The sequence below is a fragment of the Anser anser genome (genome assembly GCF_964211835.1).
Source record: "Anser anser genome assembly, chromosome: 7".
NCBI classification, from domain to species: Eukaryota; Metazoa; Chordata; class Aves; order Anseriformes; family Anatidae; genus Anser; species Anser anser.
In genome coordinates, this window is record NC_139727.1 from 3,984,122 (window position 1) to 3,995,988 (window position 11,867).

Consider the following 11,867-nt stretch of genomic DNA (forward strand, 5'->3'; position numbering starts at 1 on the left):
GCAGGTTCGCGTTACGTTTCACTGCCCCTACCCCCTTCTGAGGAGCAGAGCTCGCCCCTTGCAGGGCCGGGCGGCGGGGGCCGGGATTTCCCCTCAGCTCCTTTCCCTGGGCCCCGCTCCCCTCAGGGCCCCGCCCGGCCCCTCGCGCCCCTGGCGGCCGCTGCCCGCGCTGCTCCCGGCGGAAGGCCGGCCCCGGGCGGGGCCGCGGCGGCTGTTTCCTGGTGGAGGGGTGGCCCGGCCGTGCCCAGGCAGGCGGCGATGGGGGGCTGCGGGGCGCGGCGGGGGCCCGTCTGCCTCTGGCTGGCGCTGGCCCTGGCGTGGGGCGGCCCCCGGGACCCGTGGGTGCTGGCGGCGGAGGGGGAGGTGGGCGCTGAGGCGCCGTGCGGGGCCGAGGGGTGGCCGCAGGCCGCCGGCCCCCCGGGCCCGGCCTTCGTGGCCGCGGCGTCGTACCGCGGCCCGGGCAACAACGACACGCGGGGCAACAAGGCGCTGCCCATCGTGCTGTGGTGGAGCGGCAGCCTCTTCCCGCACTTCCCCGGGGAGACGGAGCGCATCGACTGCCCGCGGGGCTCCTGCTTGGCCACCCGCAGCCGCCGGGTGGCGCGGCACCGCCGCACCAAGGCGCTCATCTTCTACGGCACCGACTTCAGGGCCTACGAGGCGCCGCTGCCCCGCCTGCCCCACCAGACGTGGGCCCTCTTCCACGAGGAATCCCCCATGAACAACTACCTCCTCTCGCACTCGCCAGGTATCCAGCTCTTCAACTACACGGCCACCTTCCGCAGGGAGTCCGACTACCCGCTCACGCTGCAGTGGCTGCCCAGCGTCGGCTACCTGCAGGGCCCGCCTGTGGCCCTGGATGAGAAGGACACGTGGCGGCGGCGGGGCTACGGGCCGGTGCTGTACATGCAGTCCCACTGCGACGTGCCCTCGGACAGGGACCGCTATGTGCGGGAGCTCATGAAGTACATCCAGGTGGGTGCCATGTGTCGGGAGGTTGCGGCACCTGGCTGCCCTCCTCCGCCTTCAGGTTCTAGTTTTAAGGGGGTTTGTTTGTCTTCGTTTCTAGCTGAGATGCGACTCGTAACGGAAAGCATGCCGACTGCAAGCTGGACAGAAAAACTAGTTATATTCCTTCCAAAAGCATGGTCTAGACTGCACTGCATGGCAGTAGGTAGGCCTGATGGTAGTTGTTAGTCACGGAGTTGGCCAGACTTGGCGTCAGTCGCAAGTTGTACTAAGCCTGAATAAGATCGGTCTTGCTAGAAGTTCCTGAGATCACAGGAGCTTGAAGTGAGCGTAAAGGAAGGCTGTCTGTTTACAAGCCTTGCTCCCATTTAACAATATCGGCGCGTAATGAAAAGTTTGCTGTGTTTTGAGAGTCTGCTCCTCATCTGCATTGGTAGAACCATGTTATTTCTATGGTGATTTGTACTGCTGTGGCACAGCTGATGGCGAGTAGCTTCATGTACTGAAATAATGAAGTAGCTTCATGAACTGAAATAATGCAGTTTCTTTTGAGTAGAAAAACAATCTAATGCTTTTTTCTTAAAAATTCTGAAGGATAATAGGTAAAGGAAAAAGCATCTGGTTTTACTCCTTATCTGAAACGTCCTTTTCCTAGCTATTTCTGCTGTTTCCAATGGTAGCGATTCATTTCTTACCATTGTTTGCTCAGTAATTAAGAAACGACAAAAACTTTTTTAAAACGTAACAGTATTGTCAAAGTATAAAGCAGACTCCAGATCAAGCATCCTGTATTTCATTTTTAGACACTATTCTTCTAGCTCCCTGCATCAAATTTTTTCAGTCTAACAAATTGAAAATATTTTTGCCAGCTTTCTGGGATTTGAGGGAGCTGTGTGAATTCACTCTTTGGAAAAGTCCTGGCTCTCTGCTAAGTAGAAAGATGACTTTTAAATTTAATATGGAGCAAGCTGGATGTCTTTCCTTATCACTCAGTTTCTGATCTATCCTCTAAGTACAGTTTTTCCCTAAAATCTTTTTTCTCTGCATTTTCCCCTGCCTTATCTGTAGTGTAGTTTGTGCTACTTTTGGAGCGCAGCATTCATTTTCTTCTACAGCTGTTAAAGGACAGCTGTGACTCTAGAGTACTCAAAATGGAAAGAAGTTAGAGTGAAAGTGAGGCTAAACTAAATAGCTAGGAACTGATCAAAATTAGGAATTTTATAAGGACTACAATCTCTAGGCAAAAAATCCCTTTGTAAAGATGACTTGTTATTTTAGGTTGACTCTTACGGGAAGTGCCTGCATAACCGTGAGCTTCCCAGTGAGCGACTGAAAGACACTTCTACAGCCACTACAGAAGATTCCGAATTCATGGCTTTTATCGCCAGGTACAAGTTTCACCTGGCCTTGGAGAATGCCATATGTAATGACTACATGACAGAAAAGCTGTGGCGTCCAATGCATTTGGGAGCTGTCCCAGTATATCGAGGCTCCCCGGCTGTGCGGGACTGGATGCCAAACAACCTCTCCATCATTCTTATAGATGACTTTGAAAGCCCTCAAGAGCTGGCTAAGTATCTTCATTTCCTGGATGAGAATGGAGAGGAATACATGAAGTATCTAGAGTATAAAAACCCCGGGGGAATCAAAAACCAGTTCTTGTTAGAGACGTTGGAGAGGCGGGAGTGGGGTGTGAATGACATGACTTTGCCCAACTACCTGAATGGCTTCGAGTGTTTCATCTGTGACAGGGAGAACGCCCGGATTAAAGAGGAGCAGGAACACAAAAAGTATCGTGGGAAAGTTCCAGCTCCTAGACCTCACGTAGCCCATTTCCAGCACATGGGATGCCCTATGCCAACCCCTGGGTTTGGAAGTGTTGAAGACCTCTCTGGAGGAGACAGGTAATGTACCAGTACTAAGCTTTTTGAAGAAAAAAGCTTTAAATAATAGCAGCTGTAATTTTCAATGATGCTTTGCACTTGAAGGATCTCTTAATACATCTCCAGTTACAATTCATATTATGCCTTGTGGGCGGTATGGTTGTTCTTCTAATGTTCTGTGACACTGAAGTTTAAAAAGAGACTTCAACAGTAATGTTGGTTAGTGGCTTAATGATGAACATGAGAGATGTTAATAATATGTCCAAATGCTCTGTGACCTTGGGCAATTTGGTTATCCTTTGTCTGCCTTTGCCTTTCCTTTTCTTTTTCTTTTTTCATTTGTTTGGAGGACGAGTGTTTTCCAGTACGGTGCACTTGATTTTCATAGTTCATATCACTAGCATAACACGTCTAGATCCCCCAGGTTTGTCATTTTTTTCCACTTTAACTGCAATGATTTCTGTCTTTTTAGACTTATCCAAACGTATGCAAGTCACTTTCTCTGAACCATCATAAAGCTAAACCCTCAGCTGTAGCTTTCTTGCAGTATGTCCAATAGCTACTGATCTGTCACCAAAGACTTTAATATTCTGATGTTAGTGCCACTGTAGTATTAATGACTTTTTGAAAATACTGGAAAGATCTGATGCACTGTCCTGAAAGAAGTTGTTAATATATTCTATCATAGTTTATATCAGTTGAGAGCTTTGTTAATCATTTCCTAGACTAAGGTATTGAACCACTTAAGAGCGTTAAAATGTTAGAGAGATGATGGAAGTGTAGACTCCATAATTTCAAGTACTCTGTAACCTAGAAATGAATTCTATGCGGATATGAAGCTCTAAAAAAGTTTTTGTTAGGTTATCCATCCACAAAATTGTGAAGAATTTTGTAATTGGAAGAAAGGGCAGGGAACTGCTTCTTCATATGTTTGGATGCTTTCAAAAATGGCCAGCTGAAATGAAAAAAAGGAAAATAAGCCTGAGATAATTCAGGTGGTATTTTTTTTTTTTTAGAAAATTCCTACTTCACAAAACAAAAAGCGTTTTTCACAATAGAAATAATTATCATAATTGATAAGTTATACTTGTAAGTAAAAAGGGCCTGAAAATTCTGTGATTATATGATGAATGCCTTTGTAATCTCTTGTTTTCTGTTGGCTGATTTATTTATTGGAGCTTTTATATAGTAATACCTTTTCTCAGTCTTGATAGCAAAATTTGCGTTTCTCTTATAATGTTCTGTACAGTGTCCTGCTCTATAAAAGGGAGTATTCTCTACTTTTTCATAACTTTTCTTTTACTTGAGCAGCAGATGGCAGTAGAGAAATACCTTAGAAGACATAGCATGGGAGTCTATGTGACTTACAAATTAAGATACTCCATCGTTCTGTGTAGTTGTTATCAGCAAGGAGTTCTGTACAGTTGGTCCATAACTGAAGCTACAGCTGCATGCCATGGAGGTTTCCGTGTCTCGCTGAAACATAGTATGTTATTTTCCCACTGTTTGTAGACATAAGATGTCTCCAAAAAAGTAAATGTTTATGTACCTTTGGAGGTATGATTAAGAGGATCTCCAGCAAAGTACGGTGGTTTCTGTCTCATAACCATCTGAGATTTCACCATTTTAATCTCCGAAATGGAACATGATCACTAAAAATTTTAAATGGCATGACCGAAATACAAAATTTCCACCAAAACATTAGCTAAACATGTTCACTTTTTGTCAGAGTTTGACAATAATATTATCAAGCAACAGCTTGATAAATTCAAACAAATGTCTACTGAGCCAGTCAGTTGTTTATTTTGTTACTTTACCAGACATTCTTGTGGAAAAATGCAGGCCTCATGGGGGTATAAGTGACAATATTTGCAATATATAAAGTCTGACTATAAGCATACAGTGTGACTTTGGGTTCTGGAGGCTTCTGGAACAGAAAATAACAGAGGCAATTAAAGTCTATATATTTTTAGAACTAGTACCTAATTACAATATGGTTACCCTGCACATCTGCATGTGCTTTAACTCTTATTTACAGATGTAATACGTTTCTAGTGTTGGCAAATATGCTGAATTAACAGAATCTCTCTCTTGAGTGTATGTAGGCAGAGCAAATTATGATCTTCATCTTGCTGTCCTTAGCTCTGAGTGTGGAGATGTGCTCCCTAGATCCCTATGCTTTAAGTCTCATTTGTGTTTGGACTTCTGGGCTTCACACCAAAAGAAATGTAAAAAAAGTTGTGGAATAACCATTTGTATGTGGTAGGATACAGGTTGGTAACTATAATCTGTTGAATTCTTGGCTGCTTTGTACAAAAAAAAACCAGTGAGTTCTGTTGCTCCTTGTGATTGGAACATCTGTTTAATAGGAACTGGAATCTGCAATTATTCTTGGACTGGATAATGGTTTCTCGTCACCTTTGTGAAGAGAAATGTTTTGTTTGTTTCAGTGTTATGGATTAATTTTCCAAAGGTGGAGAATTTGCAAAGGTAAATATAAGAAGGCTAAGTCACAGCACCTTTCTAGTTACCTAAGCAGCTTTAATCTGCAGTAGCACGTTCTTTTTTTTTCTCCTCTCAAGAAAAGAGAAGCCAGCGTGCCTTTGATAAAGAGATATTTTGAAACCATCATAGTTTTGCTAGTTCTATTTTGTGCTGATGTCACAGTTTATTTAGGATGAGAGAAAAACAGCTTAGAAGGGTATCACCTTTGCCAGTGTAAGGTGTCCCTTGCAATAGAATTTAAAAAACAACCAGTATTAAAGATAGATCCTTAGCCCATGGTCATAGTATTTCAGTGGACGTAGTTGATAATTTAAGAATATTTGTGCAGTCCTGTTCATCCTGGTATACCTTTTTTTTTTTTCCAAGCTACAGAATCAGAGTAAAATTTGTTTCTTAAAAAAACAATAACAGCAGTATAAAAAGAAAAATGTCAAGTGTTCATTTAATGTTTTTGACAAAGTGTTCACTTGGATATTGGAATTTCTTTCAGTGTTATTGCCATAGAATTCATCCGCAGAACATTTTCTGTTACCTGCTGCCTCTTATCCTTGTGTCTAGGACTTAGGCTACTATACTCACTCTCCTACTGTGTGCTTATATTCAATGCCGTAAAAAACATGTAACTCATATTGGCAACCCTTGAACAAAGGTTAATGAATTTAGTTGTTAAGTAGTGTGATCTCATGGTATGTCCAAGTGATCCATTTTACAAAAGAACCTGTAGGCAGACATTTTTGTATGCAGAAGTAAGCCTCAGTCTGTGATCCTTCACATTGTAATCGATGTTAAAAGCTTTATTTTGAGGTTTTTGTTGGTGTACTCTGCAGAAATGTCCCACTGTAGATGACACTGTTGACTCCCAAAAACTAATTCCCATGGCATACATGTTGTGTGCTGCTTCACAAAGAAAGTACCTATGATGTGCATTGTGCATTTCGTTTGCTATTCCTGGGATAACGGGTGAGATCTGCTTCTGGGCAGTGCAGTCATGCTTGCTTTAATATATGGTGTCTAGAGTGAATGTGGAAGGCACTGTACTTTTTTCTGTGACGGGGGGGAGAAGAAAAAATTCTGTAGATAAATTAGCAAGTATTGGGCAACTCACATGGGCAGATTAAAAAGAACATAACCTCTGATCCTTCTTGCTGGAATGTGTGATGGTTTGATATGGCTGGATAGCAGCTGTAATGGAGAAAAGATAATCAGTTAATCATGAGAAGGAAGGTTATTAATTATTAGCTAAATTATTGTTATACCTTGATATAATACAAATGAGAGTAGCAGTCCACCAGATCATGAATGGGATGGGAATTGTGACATTGTCTGTGCTATGAAAAGTTTAAAAATATGTGTAATGAAAAAGAAACAATGTACTTGGCCACATGGTCTGGAGATAAAGAACAGAGTCAGCTGAGGGACATGGAGATTTTTCTCTCTGTCATGCGTTACCTGAACTTGTAGTGACTAGCTGTAATTCTGTAGTTGTTAAATGGTTTGTCTGAAAGGATTGATTCCTAGTCTAACTGCTGCAATATGCATACTGACCATGGAAAGCTACTCTTAAAATCATATGAGGACTCTAAGTTTTTATTTTAATAGGTTTTATTCTCAATAAATAATAATGTAGTTTCTTTCGCTAACTCTACAGTCACATGCTGATATTTCTAAAATACTCTGAAGCTAATATTAACTTTGTTTTCCATAGTGAATTCTCTTGGCAAGCTCCTTTAAATGAGTTGGAGGGCAATGGCACAGAAATAACATACTTTGTCATGACCTTCCCTGGACCTATTTTCCTCCTAGGTGAAAGAGGGGAAAAAAAAAGGTTTTACTGCTATTACAGCTGCAGACCCATTTGGTTTTTTAATGGGTTATCGTGATGTCTCTTTTTTTGTTTCAGTTGGAAAGAGATGTGGCTGCAGGATTATTGGCAAAGCCTGGATCAGGGTGAGGCCCTCACTGCTATGATTCATCGCAATGAGTCGCATCAGGGAAGATTTTGGGATTATATGCATGAGATTTTTCTCAAGAGGACCAGGCAACACTGACCCATCTTTGTAAGAGCTTGATCTGAAAATTACATTGGAAGTTGAGACTGAGAATTCTTACTTCACTCCAAATGTTTGCCTTGAAGTAGGAGAAAAGCCTCCTGCAGACACTACTTTTCTGGTGCATGAAGTGAGTAGTTCGCTGTAGTCATTGGATTTTCATCTCTGGAGATGTTAGCAACTGCTTTTATTTGAATTTCAGCTTGGTGGTGTGAAGGTGCTCTTGATGTACAGGTGTCAACATAAGAGGCAAAAGAAGAATTTACTCTCATTTGTGTTTGGAATAGTTTGTGGCTTCTGTGACTATGGAGGAACATGTTTTCAGACTCTGCTCAAATACCCTAACTTATTTCAGGGACTTTTTTATATCCAAAATACTCATATTTTTTTATAAACATTTCACCACTTACTCTCCTCAGTAAAGGTGTACTATTACCTGCTATTAACAAATACCTTTTCTATTGAAGGAATTATGAAAGACTGATGTCCTTGGAGAGCAGCTGTGCTTTATGAAATTGCAGCAATAGTCTTTTCTCTCCAAGTAAATGTGCCTCAAATGTTCCTACTTTTTCAGGGTAACTGGATACCTACAGGCAGGTCACTTTCTCTCTGATAATTTTACTAATTTTCCTATTTTGCTAACTTTCCAGGTGACACAAATGGGATGAGAGACTAAATTATTTAACTCACAACTTTCAACCAAGTATTTGAAAGGTATTGTGCAGAACCACAGTAGAATTAGTATGCTTTGGTTCTTTTAAGTTTCCATAAAATCTGAAATCCCAGCTATAATCTTGACTTCTTGTTCTCTCCTTAATGCCAGCAATTCAGGGGCCTTTGATTTGTTCTTTTTCAGTATCTGCAGCTTTCTGCAAAGACAAAAACATTTTAATGATAGTGCCTTTCCAGTAGTCTCTACAGTCTGGATACAAACCATGCAGTCTTCCTGTGCTGAGGTGGATGATCAGAATCAAGAGCAGTGAGATTGTTTTTGTATCTATACCTATCTTAAAACATTATGATCCTAGTCTGTGACTGGAATTCCTAAAAGTAAGTGATGACACGTAAATCTTCTTTGCTGCATAGCCTGTATCTCTTACAAAAATAAATAAAATCCCCTGTTCCCTGGCATGCTGGTACCTTTCTGAAAAAAAATGATTTTGCATTGAAGGGAGACTAGTTGCCTTAGTGTGAGGGGTTTTGAATCACAGGTCACACTGCAGTGATGTTTCTAATGATACAATAGTATTTTTTTCCCATTTCTCCTTCCTTCTCAGAAGTAACTACTGACTAAATAGCCAGAGTTTATCCATGCCTATGTTAGAATTTTGGTAACGAAAGTGTAGAATCCATGGTGTTTGATTTTGTAAGGTAGTTCATGCATTGCTAGGGCAAACCTGAAGCCTATTAGTAAAAGTAGAGAATCAGGCTGCATCCACATTCTGTCCCTAATTAAGTCATTATCTGCTGCTTATCTGTGTATGGATCACTTAATCTCATTTTTTTCTCAAATTCATAATATTCTAGGTATAGATACAATATTAGCATAGGTAATGACATACATCCCAGTGTGTGCTTCTAAGGTGATACCACAATGTTGCATTATTAAAATGTGGGCACTGGGACAGAGCAGACCTACAACTATTGCTGCGTTCACGTGGATATGGAAAATGCATGACTTTTGTATAAAATGTGCACCTGATTTTTTGTATAAATAAGGAGAAATTTGCTTTTTTTTAAAGTCTCCCTACTATAATAATAATAGTAAGAAATGTCTCTTCAGCCAAAATGCCTTCACCAGTTTATATTCCTTTTTTCAGGTATTCAGGGTATAGGAATACTTAAGTGAATATATCTGAATTAATTTTTAAAGTAGATTACTCAAATCAGATTAAGATTATAGATAGGTGTATTCAGGATTAAAGTGGTCACAGTGCTTGAGAAGTAAATTAAGATAAAACAAATTAAGGCTGCTTTAGTTCTCAATAGGAATTTCTACTGAACAGCTTAATGAGATCTAAATAAATTGTTTGAATTTGTCTTGAGTTACTTCAGATTCTCTTCGTTTCACATATCTGTATAGAAAATCATTCAGGTCCCTTTGACTGTCTTTTTAATTAGCTATGTCTCAAAACCCTTTCTTATCCAAGTTTTGTTGAGATAGGCAGGAGGAGAAATTCTGATCTTGCTTTTTGTAATAAATATAAAAATAAAAAATCCAGGTACTAGCACATTCTGCTTTTTGCTATTTTATCCAATAATTTAAGCAGATTTTCTGGAAGTGGGGGATGAACAACCAAGTCCAGTTTGTTTTTTTACATTTTTTTTTCTGCTGTTACCAGAATTAGGCATGATGAATTTAATGTGTTGTCCTTGCAGGACTAACAGGAGTAGGTATCAATAGCAACCATCTGTGTATCATAGCACTTGTTTAGTTCTCGATTAATGAGGTCCTATACCCTCACTTCACCTTTCTTCACAGCAAAATGAGCATATTATTATCAACTAACAATAGAATTGAAAATACAGTGTACAAACTTAAGAGTAGCTAGCAACCTGGATAAAAACCAGGGACTCTTTGAGACTCTTATTCATGAATTAGTTCAAAACCTTCACCACCAGTATTCCTTCACCACTGTTTATTATCTGTATTCAGTATATTGTATCCCCCAGTCCAACAAGCTTGTTTCTTTGTTCTACAGTCTTTTTTCCACTGTATGTATTACTACAGAAGGCTGTTGCTTTGAGCTTTGTGACTGTTGCCAAACACGAGTATTTCTAATTGCAACATTCCTTCCTAATGCTGTTATAAAAGTAGCACAGATATGAAACTAACTTTGTCACAAATGTTTATTTATATTTTGTCTAAAGCTTTCAGACTGCAACTTATAACTTGTTAGTGAGTCACAAGCCAACTTCAACAGCTTTCTCTTCTGAGTTCTTAGTCACCATCTTCATAGATCTAACTACGTTTTTGCAGTCTCACAATTGGTGAACTTCCCAGAAGGTAATGAATATCAGGTACCAATCTACAGCAGTGACATTCACCCAAACTGTGTTTCTCTTGTACCTGCAGAGTTTTTCCTGAAATAATAGATTGTACTACCTGTATCTTTGCCTATATGTCACAATTAATGTTTGTGATTTATAAAGTGTTTTTTTGTGTATGCTAGTATACTAAATGTGTTTTACTTGTTGTAAGTGGTGGACAAGTATTAAGGTTAAAATGCTTCTTCAGTTTGTAGTATGAATAAATTCTGTACCTGCCAGGGAAACCCTTCTGTGGCAGGAGAAGCGCTAATCTTCCCAGCTGGCTAAAGAGTTGTGGTTGCAGTTCTTTTCCGGGGTGCTGACTGACCTTCACAACCTCTGCTTCTCTGGACATCAAGGACTACAAAATGTTGAGTAATGGTAGTTCTTCCCACCAGGACTCTGCTTTCATCTCTCTCCTTTTTTTTTGGAGGAGGCAGAAGGAGAAGCTGGGTTTCATAGCCTTGAAGGGCATATGCATTTTGTTACTGTCCACTTTGCTTGTAGCTTACACCAGTACTGTAATAAGAATATCCACTACCTTACAAATACTCCCTTATAAGTGCAATATTTGTAACTGTTTTATAAACTTAGATTCTAATTTTGATATAATTTCTTCTTTTTTTTTTTCTTTTCTATCTTATCAAAGCATTCTTTCTGAAAATGCATGTCTTTAAGACTGAATTCTATCAGGAATAAAGAATTTGAGATTGGTTTACATAATCATTCATTTGAAAGGATTGCTCTGTAACATTCAAAGACTACTGCCAGCATTAGCTGAAGTGAATTCAGTTTGTGATCCTAATCGTCTTTCTACTAATGCAAATACCTGGATTCAGTAAAGGAGGAAGGTCACTGCAGCAACTATTAATATTTTGGAGAAAGGTATTGTGCAAGTTCTTGACTGCTATTTGTGGATTTCTCATTTCACTGCTTTAAATCCAAACCAGCTTGATAGTGGCTGCATGTTATCACTCATATTGTGACTACTGGGAGGATTATATGATATTCAGACTGAGTGGTGTATACAACCCCCAATGTTAATCCTGTTCTTACTGTGCAGGTGCCCATATTTATGAAAACACAACTGAGACTAATCAGGAATTTTAGCAAAGATATCAAATACTAAGGTGACAAAGAGATTATCCTTGTAAACCCATTGGCAAGCCTCTACCAACCAGGGTGAGTCACTTCACTGCTTATCATGCATTTTGCATGTTTACTGTGTGACTAGAGGGAGGATTTCAAAGCCGTCAAGACAGCTTTATTCGCTAGCATTAATGTTCTAAAAATAGCTGTCTTCTCATAACTGCTTACATGAAACAGTAGTAGATTCTATTGATGCTGTGTCTCAAAATTGACTTGAAAAAATACGATAAGTTTATGGCATCTTGAGATTTGAGGGAGGAGAAATAAATGTCCAACTGAAGGT

General features: G+C 40.2%; 1 protein-coding gene across 9 annotated transcripts; it reads left to right on the forward strand.

Annotated features, from left to right (window-relative positions):
- Positions 1 to 254: 254 nt before the first annotated feature.
- On the forward strand, positions 255 to 11,617 carry FUT11 (fucosyltransferase 11). 9 transcript variants are annotated; one of them, XM_083845158.1, is made up of 6 exons: positions 255 to 975; positions 2,248 to 2,873; positions 7,258 to 7,535; positions 8,056 to 8,119; positions 8,262 to 11,320; positions 11,499 to 11,617. In XM_083845158.1, the coding sequence occupies exons 1-3, from the start codon at positions 259 to 261 to the stop codon at positions 7,403 to 7,405; spliced, it is 1,491 nt and encodes a 496-aa protein (XP_083701284.1). In that variant the 5' UTR covers positions 255 to 258; the 3' UTR covers positions 7,406 to 7,535; positions 8,056 to 8,119; positions 8,262 to 11,320; positions 11,499 to 11,617. The 9 variants fall into 9 exon arrangements, with proteins under 9 accessions (XP_083701284.1, XP_083701287.1, XP_083701282.1 ...); XM_083845161.1 differs by having other exon boundaries at positions 11,085 to 11,320; XM_083845156.1 differs by having other exon boundaries at positions 7,258 to 8,119.
- The last annotated feature ends 250 nt before the right edge of the window (positions 11,618 to 11,867 follow it).

Bases quoted from the DNA above. Each gene is read 5' to 3' on its own strand.
- FUT11 (XM_083845154.1), top strand. From the start codon at position 259: ATGGGGGGCTGCGGGGCGCGGCGGGGGCCCGTCTGCCTCTGGCTGGCG. The intron at 976-2,247 runs GTGGGTGCCATG...TTGTTATTTTAG, and splicing joins AGCTCATGAAGTACATCCAG to GTTGACTCTTACGGGAAGTG. The intron at 2,874-7,257 runs GTAATGTACCAG...TTTTTGTTTCAG, and splicing joins GACCTCTCTGGAGGAGACAG to TTGGAAAGAGATGTGGCTGC.